This window comes from Hevea brasiliensis, chromosome 8 (genome assembly GCF_030052815.1).
Source record: "Hevea brasiliensis isolate MT/VB/25A 57/8 chromosome 8, ASM3005281v1, whole genome shotgun sequence".
Lineage (NCBI taxonomy): Eukaryota > Viridiplantae > Streptophyta > Magnoliopsida > Malpighiales > Euphorbiaceae > Hevea > Hevea brasiliensis.
This window is the reverse complement of record NC_079500.1, coordinates 20,450,937-20,474,243: the sequence shown is the minus strand read 5'-3', so window position 1 is coordinate 20,474,243 and position 23,307 is coordinate 20,450,937. Positions and strand designations below refer to the sequence as shown.

At 31.0% G+C, this 23,307-nt stretch overlaps 1 protein-coding gene across 1 annotated transcript in view; it reads left to right on the top strand.

Moving 5' to 3' along the window:
- Positions 1–10,489: 10,489 nt before the first annotated feature.
- The window catches only part of LOC110661420 (uncharacterized), a 32,387-nt gene continuing 19,569 nt past the window's right edge, over positions 10,490–23,307 (top strand). Inside the window, 4 exon segments of the mRNA XM_058150731.1 lie at positions 10,490–11,655; positions 11,657–13,037; positions 13,040–13,593; positions 13,705–14,193. Of these exon segments, the coding sequence (XP_058006714.1) occupies positions 10,777–11,655; positions 11,657–13,037; positions 13,040–13,593; positions 13,705–14,193 (3,303 nt within the window). The 5' untranslated portion in view covers positions 10,490–10,776.

The window sequence follows — 23,307 nt, the reverse complement described above, 5'->3', positions numbered from 1 at the left end:
TTTGGTGAGTTTCCATTTGCCATTCTTAAAGGTGTTACAAAAACCTTCATTATCAAATCTGTCTACAAAAATTAAATTCAAGCGCATATTTGGAATATGTCTGACATCTCTCAGGACTAATCTCATGCCATTCTCTATCATCAAGCATGCATCTCCTTTGCCAACAACTTTGGATAGATTGTCATTTCCCATTTTAATAGATCCAAAATCTCCATGTGTGTAAAATGAGAATAACTCTTTTTGAGATGTAACATAAATGGTTGCACCACTATCAATCACCCAACTAGTTTTGTGGGTTGTCAAATTGATTATATCATCATTATAGACCATGTTGAACTCGTCAATAACACTAAAACATTCATCATCACTACTATCATCTTTTCTCACTTCTTTGCCTTTGTTCGTTCCTTGATCTTTCTTGAATTTTTGGCAAAACTTTTGAATGTGTCCCTTCTTTTTGCAGTAATGGCACTCAACATTTGCATATTTGTTTGACTATCCTCTGCTCCTATCTCTAAGATTAAAACTCCTTGACTTGCTCCTTCCTCTGAAATCTGTAACTAGGATGTCATTTGTGATGAAGAGGTGGTCTGTGATCTCCATCTTGTCTCTTCATTCAGAATACTACTCTTGACATATTCCATATTTACTACATCATTGGGTGCAGAATTTATAATTGATACCTTCAAAGTTTCCTAAGACTCTGGCAAAGAAGCAAGCACCATAAGAGTGAATACTTCATTATTAAACTTTATGCCCATTCCTGGCAGCTGGTCCACAATCCCTTGCATTTCATTCAAGTAATCTGCTATAGAAGTGTCTTTCTATATTTTACTTGCATCAACTTTGTCAAGTAAAATAATTTGTTATTGCTAGTCTTTGAAGCTTATAGCTCCTCAAGTTTGTTCCACAGTGTCTAGGCATAAGTCTCGTTGCAAATGTGGCTATACACATTATCTTGAACAAACTGTTGGATAAAACCATGCACATACTCGTGCTCAAATGCCCAATCCTTGTCTCTTTTGTCTTCAGGTTTATTTGTAACAAACACTAGCAATTGCAATTTCATCACAAATAGGAGATCATTCATCTTATTTCTCCATATATGGTAATTTGTGCCATTTAAAATGATCATCTTGTTTGTCTTTGCCTCCATTTCTACAGTACTTTAGGTAGGAATTAGGCTCTTGATACATACATTTTGCATAGTCATTTAGATTTAATTTCATGGTCATTTTATTTGATTGTTAGTCACTTTTAGCTAATTTCATTAGTTATTTAGATATTTTCATTATTGCCAATTTTTGGATTAATTTGTAATTTTACTTTGTTTTGTAGGTAAAATGGTGTTTTTGAGGGACTAAAAAGAAATTTTGCCTTTGAGGAGTGATTTCTACAGCCAAAGATGTCAAAAACAAGTTTCAAAGTTGAAGTATGCATTAGCCAAATTACACATAACTTGCCACATAAGTTGTGCAGTGCGCACGAGGAGAAGAAACAATTTCCCAAGCTGTAGAAATGCATAAGTTCTTGCATAACTTATGCGATTCATCTGCTTATGCAACCTCACGGAAAACTGCATAACTTATACGGTCTTGCACCTGCTCATACAACCGCTGCAGAGAGCCGGGAACGGTAGCGCATAAGGGTGCATAACTTATGCGATCCACTTATGCTGATTCCATAAAGTCTTCACAATGGTGGTAGAATATTCTCTCATAAAAACACACCTCAAACACACCATTTTAGGGCTGTTTGTCAGAGAAAAAGATATAAATAGGCCCTTATCTCATTTTAGAAGGGGGGGAGAAAAAATAGAAAAGAAGAGGGCGGTGAAGAGTCAAAGGAGCTAAAAACGTCACCCCCTCTATTTCCAGACAGATTTGGAGATTTCTTTCCTTTCTTGCATATTTCCTACCTTTCTTGTATTGGGTTTCTTAGTTCTTAGCTTAGATTAAAGACTTATTTCTATATTAACTCAGAATTTCTTGTAAATATTATGGATAGTGAGTAGTTTTTGTTAGATTAGTTGGGATGTAATATTTGAGATATTTTGTGGGTTTTGATTGGGTAATCCATATTTTGTGGTTTTAATGAGTTTTATTCATTTCTTGTGTGCTCAATGACATGCTTAGTGTAGGATCCCATTAAGTGTTGTTCTTAATCCATGGTTGAAGCACCGAAAAGAGAAAGCCTTGTGATAGATAATCAAGAAATTGGACTTAATTAACTTAGATTTAGAAATAGACTAAGGATTAAGAGGATTCACAGATTAATTAAGGAACTTAATGGGTCTTGATTAACTTTAACTCTACGAAAGTAGGATTAGATTGATTAGGGCACTCTTTGTCCCACTCGAAAGGGTATTCAAAGGATTTAAGAATTAATCTCCTTAAAACCCGTAAGTTCCACAAGATTGGATAACCAATATAAAAATCCCAAAATAGCTTGAATATGAACTCCCGAACTCCGGAATCGCCTTTTTATCATTGTTAATTTCTAATTGAATTTAATTACTTGCCATTTTTAAATCTTGCCATATTTCAATTTGCTTATTTTAATTTGATGCAAATTTAGTTAAATCATTACATTGTTGAATAGATTATTAATTTTACACACACATAGAATTCACACTTCAATATCTACTAATTTATTACTTTAATTTCAAAAATAGTTCAAATTAGTCAGAATTTTTATATCAAAAATTCAATCATTAACACAGCTCCTCGTGGGAACGATATCTTTTCTATATTACTTGTACGACCCGTGCACTTGCGGTTGGGCCACATCAGCTCTGATACCACTTGTTAGGGAAACACCTCAAATTAAGTAGCGAAAAAATAAATACTACAGTAATAATAAATAAAATGGCACACAAAAATTTAACGTGTTTCACCCTTTATTTGGGTTATATCCATAGGCAAAACTCTGAATAAATCTTCCACTATAAAATAACAGGTACAAAGAGAGTACAAATGAGATCTACCAAAAATAGTGGCGCTAAAAAAAAAGTGTTCTCCAAAAAACCCACAAAAATTTTCTCACTATTTTTGTCACTCCCCCTTTAGAAAATAATTTATAAAATTAATAATATTCTCTCTCAATTTTTCCTCAAAGCGTAAGCACAGGAACACCTTTCTTCAAAGCAAATTTGCTTTAGAATAACTCACAAACTCATATAAATGATATGAATGAAGAAATGCCTATTTATAGGCAAAAACCAACTTGCACCGCTTTAAACATAGGCAGTTCACGATTCTTATCCTTTAAGAATTGATTTGCTTTTTATACAACTTGGTACAGCTACACACGCCCATTTTTGACTTTTTTAATTTCTTCTTTTAAAAAATAATAAAAATCCATTGGCTCTTCAAAACGGTGCCTCCATTAGGAGAGACCCACAACACTATCCATACTTTATCTCAATCTCCTTATCACTTATCTTCAACCTCACCTGATGAACCTCAACTTTCCACACCAAACTCAAATCAACCTCTATCCCCATTATTAGTTCATTTTATATTTAAAATCTCAAATCATTTATCACTTCCACAACTCCAAATGGGTTTGAGGGCCTATCTTGGAGTTTCAAAGGCTTAAGTTTAAGGAGGTGTGTTAAAGAAATAAACTTTTTAATGGTGTAGTCATAAGAGTTAATAGTTAGACCTTGTTTAATTCAAAATACTTTACTTTTTGGGAAGTATAAAAGTACCCTTTTAAGGAATTTACTTCATAGGAAGTATGACATAAATGTTTTTGGTGTACAAATTAATTTCAAAGTAGTTTGCTTCTAATATGCAAAAGATAGTAATGCTTATAAAATAATATAAAATATAACAAATTAAAAGATAATTAAATTGGTAGATTAGATTACACTTAACTACTAGGGAAGTGTAATTTACCAAGTCCTGCATAAGTAAGTTACTTTCATAAAATAAAGAAAGTAGGATGTCTTACTTTCTGAGAATTTGGTTTGATAATGCAAAACAATAAAATCATTTTTTGTACTCCCTAGGAATTTTTATTTCCTAGTCTACTTACCCCCAATTAGGCTTTTGAAATTCTAAGTTAACGCAGTAAATTACTATAAGTTAATGTGTGTGAAAGTCATGATTCATGTTTTTAGAAGGTCATGAGTAGTTAGGAAGATTAAGATCTAGTTTAAGTTCAAGGGTCGAGCTAGTACCTATATATATATATACTAGATGAATAAAGCATTGGTATGGGGTTTTGAAGTGAAACTATTCAAATTATGCAATATCAAAGGATTTGATCCAACAAGATTTTGGCTCATTCGATTATTATTTTCATTTTATTCTATAAGCAAACCAAAGGTGCCTGGATAATCTCTCTAAAACTTGAGAAAGACAAAAATTTTGATATATATTAATATTATGCTCTAAATAGAGTTATAATCTCACATTAATCATGTAACAAATGTTATAATTAACAATAAAAGTCTTATAGCAACATTAATTTTACTGCTTATAAAATTAATATATAGCAGTAATATAAATAATTGCTTCTAATGGTACATAAAAAATACATAATAGCAATTGTTGTTATCATTGAAAATTTTTCACAAAAATAATTGTTGTTACCAATATTTTTTTTGTTGCAATAACCACAATTTTGTTGTAGAATGCCTATAGCCTGATTTTAGCAATTACATCCAATAATTCATATATTATTACCATAAACTTATGGTAGCAAATTTTATACTTTTAATAATAAAATTTTTGCACATTTCTTGTATTGATAGGGATTATTGTGTATGTCTTGCCTCACATAATCAACCTACAATGTATGAGAAAGTTAATTGTATAATGAAGCATAGTATGAAGACCTCCTGTTTCCAGTTTCTTACTACTTTAGGCATATTAAAATGTGCCATCATTTCACCTCATGTGCTAAATCTAATATTTACTAGGCTAGATCATTATGATGCTTTAATATTCCTTCTGTGGTATCATGTAAATTCAGACTTGCATATGAAGTGCTCTGCTTAATCATGAAATGCTCTCCATCAAGACATGCAAGCACTTTTTCACTTAGCATAATTTCGCTCTAAGTTGGTTTTCTTGGGGAAGTTTGCTAATTGGGGTTTAATCAAGCAACTTATGCTAAGTTTTTTCTAATTTTTTTTTAATAAAGTTGATTGCTTATTAACAAAAAATTAAAAAAGAAAGACATGAAAGTATTGTAAAGTGATGAAATTGCATTCTAATTGAAAATTGAGTTTTCAAAAAGTAAAGAAACCAAAATTAACCTTTTTTTTAGAATAACAAAAAAAAATTAATCATAATTTCTCTAAATTTTATACTTTTGGTTGGAATGGAGTTGGTTTGATGGAATATTTTCATTTAATACTACCGGTGTGAGTAGGGACCAACTTGGTGTAAGTGAAAACCCCTTGCTATCTAAACATTAATGAACATCAAGTTTTGTCTCAAATTGAATATAGAGCCAATGCATATGTCATTTGCATCATGGAACTAATGAGTCATTCTTGTCTGTTTGATTCTTCAATGGGTCTTGAGATGCTTTTGTCCATGCTAATTTGATGTAGTTTCATGTTGTTATTTGTTTTGAAGTTCTGTTTACAAGATCTTCTCGCCTAGACCCGATTTATGTAAATCAATACAAAGAATATAAAATTGATATACAAAATTGATAGGCCTCATATCAAATATATATCTCTTTCTGGTAAAACTTGTATATCTAGATCTAGTCTATTATGGATTCAATATACAAACATATAAGTTCTATTCGTTTTACATATGGGCCTCACATATATATTATATTTTGGATGTACGATAAACTAAGTCTAGATAAGAATTTTTCATTTCTTAATATGCTTTGAATCTGCGTAGATTATGTCTAGCTAATAATAATTTTTCTATATTTACTCGAATAAGGCTGAACACCACCTTTAAATTCCAAACCAATCACCGAAAGGAAAATTTTTCTTTTTTCTATTTTGTTTAAACTTAGTATATTATAGAATAGAATAAAAATATATAGTAAAATTCATTTATTTTGCATTTAGATTTTATATATTACGTCATGTTCTATACTAGATCGGATTTGAAGAAGAAAAATCTCAAACATATTAAGCCATGCATTGTAGGAGGTATTTTGCTCCTTCAGTTTATCAAGCAAAGTAGATTTCCATGTTTAGTGTATGTGTATACTGTTTACAACTATATACTAGTCTTAAATTTTAGAATTATATTAAGAATGATTCTTACCTACACTTGAGCGCATACTTTGAGACTTGGAGAGTCTCTCTGTATTTGCTATTGTATGGTGGTGGTGCCTAATATAATAAAGGAAAAAAATCTAAATTTGCCCCCTTAACATTTTAGAAAAGTTAAAATAAGATAATTTTAAATTTTTTTCGAAATTAATTCACGATTTTTTATTATGCTCAAATAGTCTAATTTAAATAAATAAATATATATATATAATATTATTTTCTCAAATTTTTAATTATAAAATATTAATTTTCATATTTTTGAATATTTAAAATTATTTATCATTTTTTAGAAAAATGAAATATTATTTTTTTATATCTTCATACAATATTATTTATTTTAGAAATGATAAATAATTTGAAGTATTTAAAAATATGAAAATTAATATTTTATTATTAAAAATTTAAGAAAATAATATTTTTTTATTAAAAATTAGGCTATCTATAATTAAAAAGTTGTATATTAATTTAGATAAAAAAAATTTAAAATTATCTTGCTTAAACTCTCCTAAAAAATTTTGAGATAAATTTAAACTTGATTTCTAAAGTAAAATGAGGATGAGATAATGTGACGGGAGCTTTATGAAAATGAGTGGGAGATTTATTAAAAAAAAAAAAAATGAGTGGGAGGCAAGAATGGGGCAGTATGTCGCCTTCTTTTACTCGGTGATTATTTGGTTTAGTGGAATATGGATGTGCTGCTCATTGGTCCAAACCGAGGGAAAGGTCTCTAAAGTGTAAAATAGATGCTGCTCTTTTGTTGGAGATGCCTGAGGGACCTGCGTTCAAGCTGTTTTTGGTTGGCATAAGGGGCTGTCAATGGTGTGTTTTGCTGAAATGTATGAGTTACGGCAAGCATTGATATACGAGGTGTGTGCATAGTAATATGTAACAAGTTCATTTTGAAGTGGATTCGATAACTATTGAGTCTACTGAATTGGATTTTTCTGAATTTGGTTTGTTAATTAAGGACAGTCATAGGCTTCTTCTGCAAGGAAATTCACTTCCCTTAAATTGGGTTCCAAAACAAGTTAACGCAGTAGAATTGACTACGGTATCTTATAATTATCCTTGTTTGGCTGTTTGGCAAGAGCTCCCATGTTCCATAAGGGCTCTTCTCCATGTAGATATGTCTAATTCATAATGCAGTATTTCTTAGTTCTTAAGAATAATAATAATAATAAACTTAAAAATAGTAACACATATGTGCTCATGTGATGGCTGTGTCATAATAATCAAATTGTGGAGGGAAGGATTTCCTTTTATTGGGAAGCTAGCGCCCCGTTCTACTTTCAACTGATTTTTTAGTTTTTTATATTTTTAACTTAAAAAATATATTTTTTATAATTAATAACTCTCAATTTAAATTTAATTTTATATATATATATATATATATATATATATATATATATATATATATATATATATATATATCATAAACATTATAAAGACCTAATAACATATTATAACGTACAATTAAAATCTTTCCATATTTATTATAATATTTATAAATTTTTAAGATTTAAATTTGATCGAAAATCATAACACTATAAGTTATGATATATAGCTAAAATCATAAACTATATTTTAATTAGTTATAATGAATTCGTTTGCATATGATTATAGGCCTTGGCTATAGGTATATTGATATAATATATCTTATATTAATTTATAATTTTTAACTATATATATAATCTAAAAACAACTTGAAAAATTAAAAAATATATATATATCATCTAACAATTTAACTCTATTATTTTTTATGTTAACAAACTAATTTCTTATAAAGAATAAAAACTTAAATTTAAATGACAAATATGACTCTTATCAGTTTCATAACACTTAAAGTTAATTGTACTTAAAACTTAAAACTTACAAATATGACTCAACTGGACTTTGATTTTCATGAGTGTATGCATAAAATTATACCATATATAAAAATAGTACTTTGGATGGCACATGCATTACGCATATTTATACACATTCAAAGCTTTAAAATCATATCTCAGAATGTTACATAATATATTTAACAACATTAGATCATTAAAATTCATTAATATATTAATTATTTTAAAGTAGGGGATAGTTGGAACTTCCACATAAAAAAGATATAAAATGAAGGGGTAAACTATATAAACTAAGATTACAACATTAAATTAATTAATCATTTAATATGTAAAATAATTAAATTATATATATACATTTATATTAAAATAAATTAATATGTAATTTATTCTGTACTCTTTCCAAATTTAACAATTAGTTGAAGATGTGCCGAAAAAACTTATGTTGTTATCATAAACCATTTTATGCTTTTAATTCCTACATCATGCACTTGAAAATTTCTCATCTACGTCAAGGTATACAGAAACCTCACTGATAAAAAATATATTTATATATTTTTAAATGTATTCTACTGAATTAAAATTTATATCTAAATAGATATCATAAAGAAGTATATGGGTATTATTTTTAATATTTTTACATAATAATAATAATAATAATAATAATAATAATAATAATAATAATAATTTCAACCAAATTTTATTATTTTAGAGTAATTTTGTAGTAATGAAAAAAGCACAAGAAATATTGCTAACACATATCACTAATTTATTGTTATTATACTTTCATTGTAATGAGATAATATTTTTATATTTCATTAATAAAATATTGGTGTATAAAGTAAAATACATTTTATCCTAAAATACAGCCATCTTAAAAGATAATAACAATTAAAATAAATTTAATAATTAAATAGTTAAATAATTAAAATAATTAAAATGACTATATCAGAAAACTAAAATAATGACAAATAATTTGATTTCATATACGAACACTTAATTAATTTATAAATTAAAATATATAAATAGAAATTTAAAAATTCAATTAATAAAATAAGACAAAAGTATTTTTCTAATTCAGAAAATCAACAAATTAAAAGGAAAAAATATAATATATCATGTAAAGTTTAAAAGTCTTCTTTTAATTATAAAATAAAACATTTTTAAAAACTGTCTATTGAAAAAGGAATCATCCATGAGTAAAATGATTATATATATATATATATATATATAGAGAGAGAGAGAGAGAGAGAGAGAGAGAGAGAGAGAGAGAGAGAGTTTAAAATAAAATGGAAAAAGAAAAGAGGAAAAGAGAGAGAATAGGAGAAAGGAGTGCAAAAGAGTTAGTATATATACTGACTCTCATTATAAATATTTATTACAACGAATTATAATATTAAAAAAAAAGAAACTTTTGCAGTCCCAATATGAAATGCCACCCTTTTTTTTTGAAAATTATTCCAAAAATATTTATAATTTTTTTATTTTATTTTAAAATATTTTCATTATAAAATTTTAATTAATAATACAAATTTTAAATTATTATTTTAATAATATTAAAATTTTTTCCAAAAATAATTTCAAATTATTATTTTTCTAAAATCAAACACAATCAATATTATCAAATATTAAAATAGCTCCGGAATAATAAGGGCGTGTAGTTTTAATTTTAGTTTTAGTTCATTTCTTTATAAGAATGAAATTAACAATTCTTTTATTTTTTAGAACTAAAAAAAAAATTAAATTTTAGTTTTAATTTTTGATTTGGTTTTAAGTGCATTTGATTCTGATTCGATTATTTAAAATTTTAATATTATTATATTTCTTTTAAAAAATAAAAATAATTATATATTTTTAATATCAAAATATTAATAAAAATAATATTACTAATATTAAAATAAAATATTAATAAAGTAAAAAAACTATAATAACTTATTCAAGAGAAATGCTAAAAATAAAAGATAATACTAAATATTCATAATTATTTTATAAATTATAATTTTATTTATAAAATATAAGTATAATATTTTATATTATTATAAAATAGAATTTGATATATTTTTAATGTAAATATTATTTATTTATTAATTATATTAAAATAATAAATGTAAAAAAAAAAAAAAACCTGACAGTATCGCGGTTGTCAAGTGCATCTTGGAAAATTGAATTGCGTGAAGTTGGGTTGCGGTCTATAAAGGACAAAAAGAATAAAATTAAAACAATAGACTCTACACAATTCTGGTTAAAATTAAATTAAGGAATAAAATTAAAATAGTTTTTTTAAAAAAAATTAAAATAATTTTTTAAATTAAAGGAAAATGAGTAATTTATACAATAAATTAAAATTCGATTTAATTGGATTAAAAATTATAATCCTTTCCCTTTCCTTTGTCTTTTGCAATCAAGTCATCACTCGTCAACTCCTACCTTACCTTCGCTTCACTCCCTTTACTCATCCATAGCCAGCGCTCATTCCTCTCTCTGTTTTCTTCATTTCTCTGTTAATTCTCTGTTTCCTGTCTTCATTCGACTCTCAAACTCTTTTGCGACTGTTTTTTTTCCGTGCCATTTGATTTCAGCGGTCCTTTGTTGTTGTTTTTGTTGACTCTCATTTCTTGTTCTAGTTTGCTTTTGATCTGAGATTTCAGGTTGAAAAAGGAAAAATAGAAAAAAAAAATGGTTCTAAATATCATTGTTTCCATCGTCACACAGCTAATTAAAGAACCCATCAATGAATATATTGTTGGTCCAATCAAACGACATATGAGTCATCCTTTCACCTGCAAGAGCAAGTTTGAGACACTTCATCATGAGGCTGAGCAGTTGAGGAACAAAAGACTCAAGTTGCAGCAATCCGCTGATGAGGCTAAAAGAAAAGGGGAAGAGATATACGAAAGTGTCGACAAGTGGCTGATCGAAGCGGGCAAAGCTATTGAAGAAGCTGATGAATTTATCCAAGGCGAAGAACAAGCGAAAAAGAGGTGTTTCGTTGGATTATGTCCTGATTTGAAGACGCGCTACCTTCTTAGCAAGAAAGCAGAGGAGAAAGTGTTGGCAATTGATAAGCTTGTGAATGAAGGCGACCATGATCCGATTTCCTTTCGTCCCCGTATACTGCAGATAGTTGCCTCATCAGTATATCATCGTGAGGCCTTGAATTCAAGAGTTTTGTTCTTGAAGCAAGTTATGGATGCTCTGAGAGATCCTAATCTTAACATGATCGGAGTGTATGGAATGGCAGGTGTAGGGAAGACCACCCTAGCAAAAGAGGTCCACAGGCAAGCTATAGAAGAGAAGCTATTCGACGAGGTGGTTATGGTTGCAGTGAATCAAACACCAGAACTCCGAAGAATTCAATCGGAGGTAGCTGATGTCCTGGGCCTGACATTTGATGTGGAGGGAATACCTGGAAGAGCTAATCAACTATATGAGAGGTTGAAGAAAGAGATGAGGGTACTTATAATTCTAGATGATATTTGGAAACAACTTGATTTAAAAGCAGTAGGAATTCCCATCGGGGATGGCTGTAAAGGATGCAAAATACTGCTAACCTCAAAGGGACAAAGATGTACTGTCTCAGATGGGCACACAAGTTGTTTTCCACCTTGACGTTCTACAGGCCGAAGAGGCGTGGAGTTTTTTTGAAACAACTATGGGAGATGTTACAGATCCAGAATTGCGTTCCATAGCCATAGAAATTGCTAAAAAATGTGCAGGATTGCCTCTTTTATTAGACAAAGTGGCGACAGACTTGCGAAATAGAGAGTCATACGCATGGAATGATAAGCTGAAGCAGCTATCTGTGTTTGACAATGAAGAAATATATGCAAAAGTACACTCGGTTCTGGAGTCAAGCTACAATGATTTGCCTGGTAATGAAGTCAAGTCGTGTTTCTTACTTTGTGGTCTGTTAGGACTATATAATATTACAATACGGTCCTTTCTGAAGTACGTCATGGGTCTAAGTTTATTCAAGCACATTTCTACTGTCAAAGAAGCAAGAAACAAAGTTTATACTTTGATTGATACCCTCAAAGCAAAATGCTTATTGATAGACGGTGATAAGTATGGATTTGTGAAAATGCATGATGTTGTTCGAGACACTGCTTTATTGATTGCATCTAGAGAGCAACATGCGTTTATAGGTACAAGAAGCGGCAGTGAGTTGATGAAATGGCCAAACAAGGATTCCGCCAGAATTTCTCTGCCTTATTGTGATATTGAAGATCTCCCTGAAGGGTGGGAGTGCCCAAAAGCAGAGCTACTATTACTTTTCACTGAAGTTCTTTCTTTGGGAATCCCAGACCTATTTTTCAAGGGGATTAGAAACCTCGAAGTAGTGGATTTTACTGGGATGCATTTTGTGTCCCTTCCTTCTTCACTTGCTTTCCTATCCAACCTTCATACCCTTTGCTTGCATCGATGCCAACTGGATGACATAGCTATCATCGGAGACTTGAAGCAACTACGAGTCCTTAGTTTTGCAAACTCCTACATTGTTGAGTTGCCCAGACAAATAGAGGAACTGACTCGACTAAAATTGTTAGATGTGAGCGATTGTTCCAAACTCAAAATGATTCCTGCAAGTGCCTTATCAAAGCTGTCCCAGCTAGAAGCACTGTATATGAGTAACAGCTTTGATCAGTGGGAGGCCGATGGGATTAGAAATCAAGGCAATGCAAGCCTTGCTGAGTTGGAATACTTGTCTCACTTGATGACTTTGGAAATACAGATACTGGATGCCAAGATATTACCAAAACGCCTATTTTCTAATGGGTTGCAAAGCTATAGAATACTCATAGGGGATGGATGGGACTGGAATGGGAATTATGAAACCTCCAGAATGCTGAAACTTAAGCTCAAGACAAGCATTCATTCAGAGTATGGGGTCAAAGTGTTGTTGAGGGAGACTGAAGATTTATATTTAGATGAAGTGAGAGGGCTGAGAATGTGTTGTATGATATTGATGGGGACGGCTTTCCGCAATTGAAGCATCTCCATGTCCAGAACAATACCGTCATTCAACATATCATCAATTCGACAAAGTGGGCTGCATGTGATGCCTTTCCCATTCTAGAGTCCTTAATTTTGGAAAATTTAATGAATCTGGAGAAGATTTGTCATGGTCAACTCGCAGCAGGATCTTTTAACAAATTAGAAATTTTAAAAGTAACAAATTGCAACAGATTGACGAATCTCTTCTCATTATCTACTGCCAGATGTCTTTTGCAGCTACGAGTAATGGAAGTGTGCTTTTGTCCCAACATGGAAGCTATTGTTATAGATGAAGATGAAGACAGCAATGAAGAAGTGGTCGAGTTCAATCAGTTACGCTCCTTGACGCTGGGTAAACTACCACATCTTAGAAGCTTTCGCAGCAAAATGAAGAAGGCGCCTCCAGGAATTGAATCGAGACACAAGCAAATATTGACTGCTGATGAGCCAGCATTTGAGGAATTTCTGTCAGAGGAATTATCACTTTTCAACAGAATGGTATGTCATGCACTAATCTTTTGACATTATCTGCATGCTTTTTTATTATTTAATTTATTTTAATAGAAAATTATTAGAGCAGTGCTTGAAACAAAGGTTTTATCTCTGCAGGTTTCTTTCCCCAACTTGGAGGATCTTCGACTAGACTCAGTTACTTGTGAAAAGATATGGCACGACCAACTTTCCGCAACTTATTCAAACTTAAAAAGCTTGACTGTGACGAGATGCGACAATTTGAAGTATTTATTTACAACTTCAATTGTTAAAAGTCTTTTGCAGCTCAAAACACTTCGTATTGAGGATTGTAGTTCCTTGGAAGAGATAATACTGACAGAGGAAATTATAGAAGAAGAAGATGAGAGGGTGAATAAGATAATCTTCCCTAAATTGGATGCGCTGAAGCTTTGGCGTCTTCCATACTTGATTAGATTCTGCAGTGGCTATCAAATTGAATTTCAATCTCTTAGAGACTTGGACATATTGGGATGCGGTGCATTGATGTGTTTGGTCCCCAGTGTTCCACATACAGACATGATGGCAAAACAAGTTTACACAGAGACGAACCACAATACTGAAATTCAATCTCTCTTCAATGAAATGGTGATTATTTTTACAACTCTCTCTCTCTCTCTACATAAATACATGCTTACATGGACATCTTAAAGCTTTTCCAATCCAAAATTTTGCTAATTGCAATCGTAAGGTGTGAGTCTTCATTATTAAAGTTAACTGGTTATTGTACAGATAATTTACTATTTTATTTCAATAAAATAATTTAATATATATTTTTATATTTTATTTTCTTTATGGAAAAATTTTTAATTTATTATAATTTTATTTTAACTATTAGTAAATAAAATAAATTGATTAGTAAATAATTTTTTTATTATTTTTTAAAATTAAATAACATATAAAAAATATAAATAAACGTGACGCTTGTTGAAAAATTATTAATAAAATTCTTAAATTTTAAATATATATATATAAGGAATATTTTAAAATTAAATTTGTAAATATTATAAATAATATTTTATTGAATAATTATTTAAATATATATATTTATTAATATAATTTTCAAATAATAATTCATCCTTTTTAATATAACCTAAAATTCAATTAAAAATTTAATTTTTAGAGATACAAAATATGATGAGCAAAATTTCATAATATATAAAATTTTAAACTTAAGATAGATAATTATTATTTGTTTATGAAATAAGATTTTAATCATTAAAATTGAAAATATTTAAATAAGCTTTGTCATAAAATAATTTTTTTAAGTAATATTATTAAATCATTTTTAAGACAGTTGTGTGTTTGTTATGGAATCAACCTTCTCTGCTCCAAAAACTCTTAAACATTTTCATATTTTATTTTCAAGTTTTCATTTCATCCTAATTAATTAATTTGTCATAATGATAATTGTATAGGGATTTTACAAATCCTTCCCTTTTATCTAAATATTTTTGTCATGTATAATCTTTTATCTAAATATTTTTGTCATTTATTTACGAAAATTTAATTTTAAATGTTATTTTTAATGAAGAGGAAGAGATTGAATAAATCAACTGGATTGATTACATTTTTGTCTCACTTTTAATTAGCTTATGATTACGTTAAGTGTCTTTAATTTTGCATTTCAGGTTGCTTTCTCTAACTTAGAGAATTTGAATCTCAAGGCAATGAATGACATGAAAAGTATATGGCACAGCCAATTGCGACTGATTCCTTCTGTAAACTAAAATCATTGAAAATTTCTTATTGCTCGAAATTGAGGACTGTTTTTCCGTCAAATGTCTTAGAAAGATTCCAAAGATTAGAGGAGTTGGAAGTATATGATTGTATTTCTTTGCAAGAGATATATCAACTTGAAGGGTTCAATGTTATTGAAGCATTTGAGCTGAGAAATTTATCTATGGGGAGTCTGCCATCGTTGAAGCATGTGTGGAGGAAGGATCCACATGGAGTTTTCACTTTTCAAAATTTGAAATCAGTTCAAGTTTCAAATTGTGATGTTCTAAAAAATCTCTTTCCAGCCTCCATAGCCGAGAGTCTTTTGCAACTTGAAAATCTTACAATAAGAGAATGTGGGGTTGAGGAGATTGTTGCAAAGCCAGAAGATGTGGAACCAGCCCCTTATTACTGTTTTAAGTTTCCTCAATTAACCTCCCTTAAACTTATTGAACTATCAGAACTGAGGAGTTTCTACCCAGGGACACATATTTCTGAGTGGCAAAAATTGAAAAGTTTGAATGTTCGTAATTGTCGCAAAGTAATGAAATTTGGTTGGGAAGAAGTACACAACATTCCAATTCAACAGCCCCTTCTATTGCTGGACAAGGTAATATCCTTTCCTCCTCTTTCTTTGTAACACCTTAGTTGAATTTTTTTCCCTCAAATTCTCTTTTCCATTTCTATAATATAAATTTCAGAAATTGCTCCTACTTTTTAATTACATTCACATTAGGAGAAATATTTTATTAATATTTAATAGGAAATTGCTCCGCATTAATATTTAATTTAAAAATCAAAATGAAATCTAATTAATAATATTTTATCAATATGTTAATTTATTACCATTCTATTTTCATTTTTATTTAAATAATATGTTTATAAAAAGAGTTTTAATCAATCCTAATTTAATTTGACTTAAATTATATACTAATTTTATTTTAATATATATTTAAATTATGTGTTTATAAAATAGTTTTTATCTTAATTTATATCATTTTTTATTATTATCTTTAAATAATCATTTATAATAGAAATGAAGATAAACTTACGAAATAATCAAAATATCTTTAATATTTTGATATTACTGAAAAAACATTAAATAATATAAAATTATCATAAAAGTTTCGGAACTAACGAGAGCTATAAATGACAATTAGTTATATGTTCATTGTTTTTTAAAACCGAATTAGTTATTCCTTGATAATTTAATAATAGAGAACCCACTCCATTTTGTAGATGACACTTTTCTATATAGAAAAAACAAGAAAGGTATTTTGTTGTTCAAGTAGAAGAAAAAGACATTTTTTGCCTTCTTTCAAGTATGCATAAATTTTTAAAAGAAAATTTCTTGGAAAATTTTTATTCTGTGATAAATGCTTTTTTTGGGTTTAGGAAAAAAAATTGAAATATTTTGTCTTGGAAAAAATTTGCTTGGTAAATAAATTTTGAATTTTTTTTTTGAAATTTCTTGTAAAAGGATTTTTTCTAGGAAAATATAATTATCTTAATTTTTTTTGTTAATGAAGGATACTTTTATCATTTCACATGTATTTAGACATTTCATCATTATTTTAATTATTGACTACTTAATTATTTCTTTTTTTTTTATTATTAAGTTTCAATTAGAGTTGTAATTTAAGATTTATGGTTTTTAAAGCAACTCAAGTATGTATCAGTAAACCAAAATTCATTGGTTTAACAATCTATTTCTTCTCCTCAGATGAGTCCCAACTTGGAGGAATTGACTTTAGAGCACAAGGATTTGATCGCGATACAACATGGTCAATTTTCATTTCAGCACTTTTCTAAACTCAAAGTTCTTACTTTGAGCAACTTGCAAAACAGATCACAACTTTTTCTCATTGGTTTCCTTAAAACAGTCCATTATGTGGAAACAATTGTTGTAGAATCTAGTAATTTAGAAGAGTTGTTCTCATGTGAAGGATTTAGGTGAGAAATTTAGAGCTATTCGTTGTTGATAATTTGAGGCGGATATGGGGCGAAGACTCGGTGAAACCAGTTTTGACATCTTGAGACTACGAGTGTAAGCGATTATATGATTTGACCAACATAGTACCATCGTCATCATCTTTCCTAAATTTAGCAACTCTTGAAGTGAGTATTGTGAAGGATTGGTAAACTTGATAACGTGTCTCTTGCTAAGGCATGACACCCTTACGGCTACTGTGTAGCGAGCAAGTTATGCCACTCGGTGTCAGAGCACTCTATGTTATCTTAATTCATTTTATTCTTCCTTTTGAATATAACTTGTGAAATATAATTTATTTAAGCCATTTATCAAATTATAATTTATTTGAGGTTAGAATTTTAAAGAAAATCACGTGAGTCTGGCTAAAAATGGAAAAAGCCGTTCTTGAACTGTGAAAAACACTTCCAATATTCACATTCAATCATTTCCAAACTCAAATATCATATGTCATCAATATTTCTCAATTTGAGTTCTCAACTTTTGTCAACCATTCATTTCTCAATCATTCTTCCATCTCATATGATACCATGCATAATTCATATATAAATATTCACTATTTCATTTACAACCACACTTTTCATTATTTACATGAATATCAAAATATATTACATAAGTTCAAATACATATGAGAAAATAAAATCAATTACAAAATACCCAAAATGACATCTAGCGTCCTACCAATGCTGCGGCGGTGAGGTGACACGAAACTATGCGGAAGCGTGAAGCGCCTTACGAATCGTGGTCTCTGGTGCTCTGTCAATCTTGAGTACCTACAGCGTTGCAAGCGTAGCGCTAAGCATAAAGCTTAGTGGTGCAAATAATAAAATAGAAAGAAATAATATGCAATATAAAAATCATAATTTCTTAGCCATTGTGTTCATAAGAATGAATAATTACCAACAATGTTTAGTCGAGGGCTAATTACGTTTTATGATATTAACTTCTTCATGAATTTTAAGTTTCTTTGTATTTTATCGTAATCATTCACGATATTTAGTTTTCGTATTTTCTTTAACAATCGGTTCAATTCTGATTATACTTTTCCATGCCCAAGTAACCTATCTTTGGGCATGAATTTGGATAGCGGTCGTTAACCTTTGGACAGCGGTGCCTCGGGCGTCATACCATGGGGCCTTGAGCGTCAACCACGTATGCAATCGGTATGGCTAAAAAGCCATGATATCACATAATTGGCATAAAAGCCATGAATTCTGGCATAAAAGCCATGAATACGTGCATAAAGCCATGAATACGGCATAAAGCCTTTCCTTCCGATCTTGCTATCACAATACCCTAATTGCATGCCAAACTATCCAAACCAAACACATTAGGCCTACTAGGGCATTTTGCATTTAAGTTTCACAATTTTTGAATTTCAAGTTTTCATGTCACTATTCATTTCATTAGTCAACTAAAAAGTTGAATTTTGCATAGAACATAGGTGCATTGGTTTTAACACTCCCAATGTACCACATTTTGCATTTAAAACTTGTTGGTTTGGTCACTTTCTCAAAGCTTAGGTCATTTGGCAAAATTGCCAATTTTTAGTTTTAGTGTCACTATTCACCTCATTGGTCAACAAAAATGTTGACTTTTGGATAGATATTATGTACATTGTCTTTGGCACTCCCAAGATACCACATTTTGTGTTTAAAACTTGTTGGCTTTAAGTGTTAATACCATTTCAAAGTGTAAACCAACACAAGCAGAATTTTCAGTTTGGTAAGTCAACTTCACTATTCCATTGGACCACATTCTGTAGGAATTTGAAGAAATGTAAAACATGAAAGTTGTTCCTTATTTTGTCTAGTTGAATTTCTTTTTTGAATCACTCCATTTGGAGTTTTGTAGCTCAAGTTATGGCCAAAATAAGTTTCTTGTTCACGTCTGCTTTATTCATGCTGCATTTTGGAGTGCAGCGATTTACGGTCAACTTTGGTCGATAATTTGACCAAGTTAAGTTCATAATTTGGTCTAACTTTCTTCATATGAAATGTTCTACTATGTCTTAGGTTTCCATCGGTTCAAGAATCGCCTAAATCCGAGTTTTCTAGAGAGAATTATAGTCATCCAAACATGGCTGCTCAAATCAACATCTGCGAGTTGCGAGTTTGAGCGATGGCTGCCATTGCCATTTGTGTTAGGTTCTGGCCATAATTTGGGGTAGGTTCCTTCATGAAAGTTGTTTGTCTATGTCTTAACTTGTTGCTGTAAAACTTTCAGGTCAATTGACCAAATCCACAGCGAGTTATGGCCAAATGAACAGTTCTTGTTCATTTGGTCAATTCTGAGAGTATGCGGGGTGTCGGATTGGGGCCAAGTTTTGGTCCTCTTGCTTTGGTCTTTTGGGCATGGTTTCTTCAGCAAAAATGTGCCATTATAAGCCTAGTTTCATGTCAATTGGCCAAACACCAATTGGACTAACACAGCAAGTTATGGCGAGTGCAAAGGGACTGAATTTTGGTCCTATCTTTCTCTCTAGAGCGATTTCACCTTCACTTTGCCATTCTATTTTTAAGTTCTAATTATGGTCAACATACCTAAAATGGTCACTAATTGACCATTAAAATGTGCTCTAACAATTTCCTAAGCCAATTCAATTTTTCACTTCTCAAAACCCTAGTTTTCCCTTATGATTCACACATACACCTAATTAAGCACTTCCATTCACTATATATGTGTATATACACCTTAAGCATAATCTTTAATTCATTCTAAGTCTATTAAAACCATCAAAAACACTCCACCTTTGTTCCTTCCTTAGGGCAGCCAAAATCCATAGCATACATACCCATAAGTTTCATTCATTTACTCCACAATTTCATACTCATTTTTAAGTCCTTAACATGGAACAAAGAGATATACATGCATAATTAAGCACTAACCTCTTTAATGGCAGAATTTTCTAAGCTTCAACTCCACTTTTCTTCCTTTCCTTGGCTGCCAAAAATTCATAGTATGTATACACATAATTCTTGTTCATTTAGTTGAAATTCTCCTCAATACAAGTTACAATTCATGAAAATAAGAAGTTTTAAGTGTCTAATGCACTAACCTTGATTAGGGCTGATTTTTCCCACCTCTAAACTTCACTTTCCTACACTTTCTAGGCTGCCAATAGCTCTCCCAAGATGAGTGGACAAATTTTAATGAAAAGAAGAAGAGATTTTATGGTGGGAAGTGAAGGGAATCAAGCTTGAAACAAGAGCTTCAATGGAGGGAGAGGGAGTTCACGTTTTGGATGAAGAAGAAGAAGAAGAGCAGATTTATTTTGGTCCAATTTGACTCTTTTAAGTGTTTTAATAATGCTTATTTTAATGCAATTGGTGGAGACTTGTAAGTGACATCATAAAGATTTCATTAATTGCTTTTTATGGATTTTCTTTCCTTTTCTTTTCTAATCATTTTCAATTCAATTTTCAACAATATTTATTCACATTTTATGTCATAATAATTATTTACTCAACAGGACAAGTCGGCCAAAAATCACCTCTGAAGCGAAATGACCAAAATGCCCTCAGTTTGGCTTAGGTCAAAATTGGTATCTGGATTGAAAAATTTTTCTAAATATTTTCTTGGCATTCTAATGCCATGGGAACCTCGATAACCCTTCTCTGGAGTCCCAAAATTATTTTATAATTTTCCCAGTCTAGGGCTCCTCGTTCGAAACGCAACTTACCTCAGTTACCCATCGGCAGGCATAGGCTCATTTGACTTAGCAGTATTTTATTTCTAAAATTTTTACTAAATTTTTCTTATTAATATTTGAGTTAATTATGGTCCCTCACTTTGATTTGAATATTTTTAGGACGTTCTAGGTATCAGGACCGATCAGGAGCGATGAAGCTGTGCGGAATTGCTCTGGGAGGATGTTACAACTCTTTCCCTCTTATAAAAATTTCGTCCTCGAAATTTACTGGGTGTAGGTATCTAAAACAATTCTTTTACCTTTCTATTGCTCCCTCTGTCTACTTCTTTTATATATATGGTACTATTTAGTTTTTTTTTTTTTTTATCATTATACACTTAGGCATATCGGAAGGAAGGATACTTTACCTCAAATTCACATTTGGGGCTTCTTGCTCCTCTCGGCTTGGTGACATTTGGAAGTGGTGTTACTATTGTACTTGGTCCTTCCACGACCTCTGTTTGGGTCAGTAGTAAATTCCTCTTAGGACAATCTTTGACGATGGTCTATGGCCCCACATCTATAACGAGCTCAGTCAATCCCTACATTCACCTTTATGCCACTTGTTACAATGGCCACATTTTCTTGCTAATCTGGCGCACTCACTATTAGTGTTTACGGTTGATCTCTTAGGTATAGGCCTAGGTCTAGATCTCCTACTTTGATCGGATGTCGACTTGTTCTCTCGGCCTCTTATTACTAGATTGTCCAAATTTCCTCTTTTCTTGATCACCACTCCTCTTACTTTCCTCTTCGTGAACCACGGCTAATATATTTCTTTGAACTCTATCGAGAAAGAATTTCCAAGATATATGTCTGTTGGTGGCACTACCTTGATTCTGACATCCCACCATCGATATCACGACTTCTTGTAACATGTTGCACACTCCAAACTCTGCAGTGTGCAATGGGCTGCTGCGAGACTCTTTGAGTCCTTTCTAGCCAATACTTAGCATGCGAGAATCGTCTTCCTTTCGACCATTGAAATCTCTGACTCCATACTTCCTAATTTTCCTAGAGGTGATTCTGCTGAGACAATGGTGGAACAACCCATCATCTGCCGAAAGAATCCGGTCATCTGCTCAAACAAGGCTGTTGGGTTTATGCAGGCACCTCTTGCAGTGGGCGGGATCTCCCGATTTCCAATATCACTCCCGGTCGGGATATGACTTACTACTTCTTCTTTGCCTCTGCGATGAAGGGTCCATATCCTATTAACAAAGACAAAGCGGTCTGCGTTAGTGTCACCTCGACTCTTACAAATGCAATGCATGGTATGGACTCAATCTAGGCCCGAAGCGCCTAAGCGGTGCTCACGATACCACTAAATGTGACACCCCTTGCGCATTACGGTGTGGCCGAGCAAGTTATGCCACTCGATTGTGCGAGCACTCTATGTTATCTTAATTCATTTTTATTCTTCCTTTTGAATATAACTTGTGAAATATAATTTATTTAAGCCATTTATCGAAATTATAATTTATTTGAGGTTAGAATTTTAAAGAAAATTCGTAGTCTGCAATTAAAAATGGAGAAAACAGTTCTTGAACTGTGAAAAACACTTCCAATATTCACATTCAATCATTTCCAAACTCAATATCAAAATCTCATCAATATTTCTCAATTTGAGTTCTCAACATTTGTCAACCATTCATTTCTCAATCATTCATCCATCTCATATGATACCATGCATATATCATAGATAAACATTCACTTTTCATTTACAACCACACTTTTCATTATATACATGAATATCAAAAAATATTACATAAGTTCAAATACCTATGAGAAAATAAAATCAAATACAAAAAACCCAAAAAGACATCAAGCGTCATACCAATGCTGGCAGCGGTGAGGTGACCACGGACACTATGCGAGCGTGAGCGCCTTACGAATACGTGGTCTCGGCACTCTGTCAATCTTGATTACCTACAGCGTTGCAAAAGCGGCGCTAAGCATAAAGCTTAGTGGTGCAAATAATAAAATAGAAAGAAATAATATGCAAATAAAAATCATAATTTCTTAGCCATTGTGTTCCTAAGAACTGAATAATTACCAACTTAATGTTTAGTCGAGGGCTAATTACATTTTATGATATTAACTTCTTCATGAATTTTAAGTTTCTTTGTATTTTATCGTAATCATTCCTGATATTTAGTTTCGTATTTTCTTTAACAATCAGTTCAATTACAGTTATACTTTTCCATGCCGAAGTAACCTATCTTTGGGCCATTGGGTGGATAGCGGTCGTTAACCCCGGACATGGTGCCTCGGGCGTCATACCATGGGGCCTTGAGCGTCA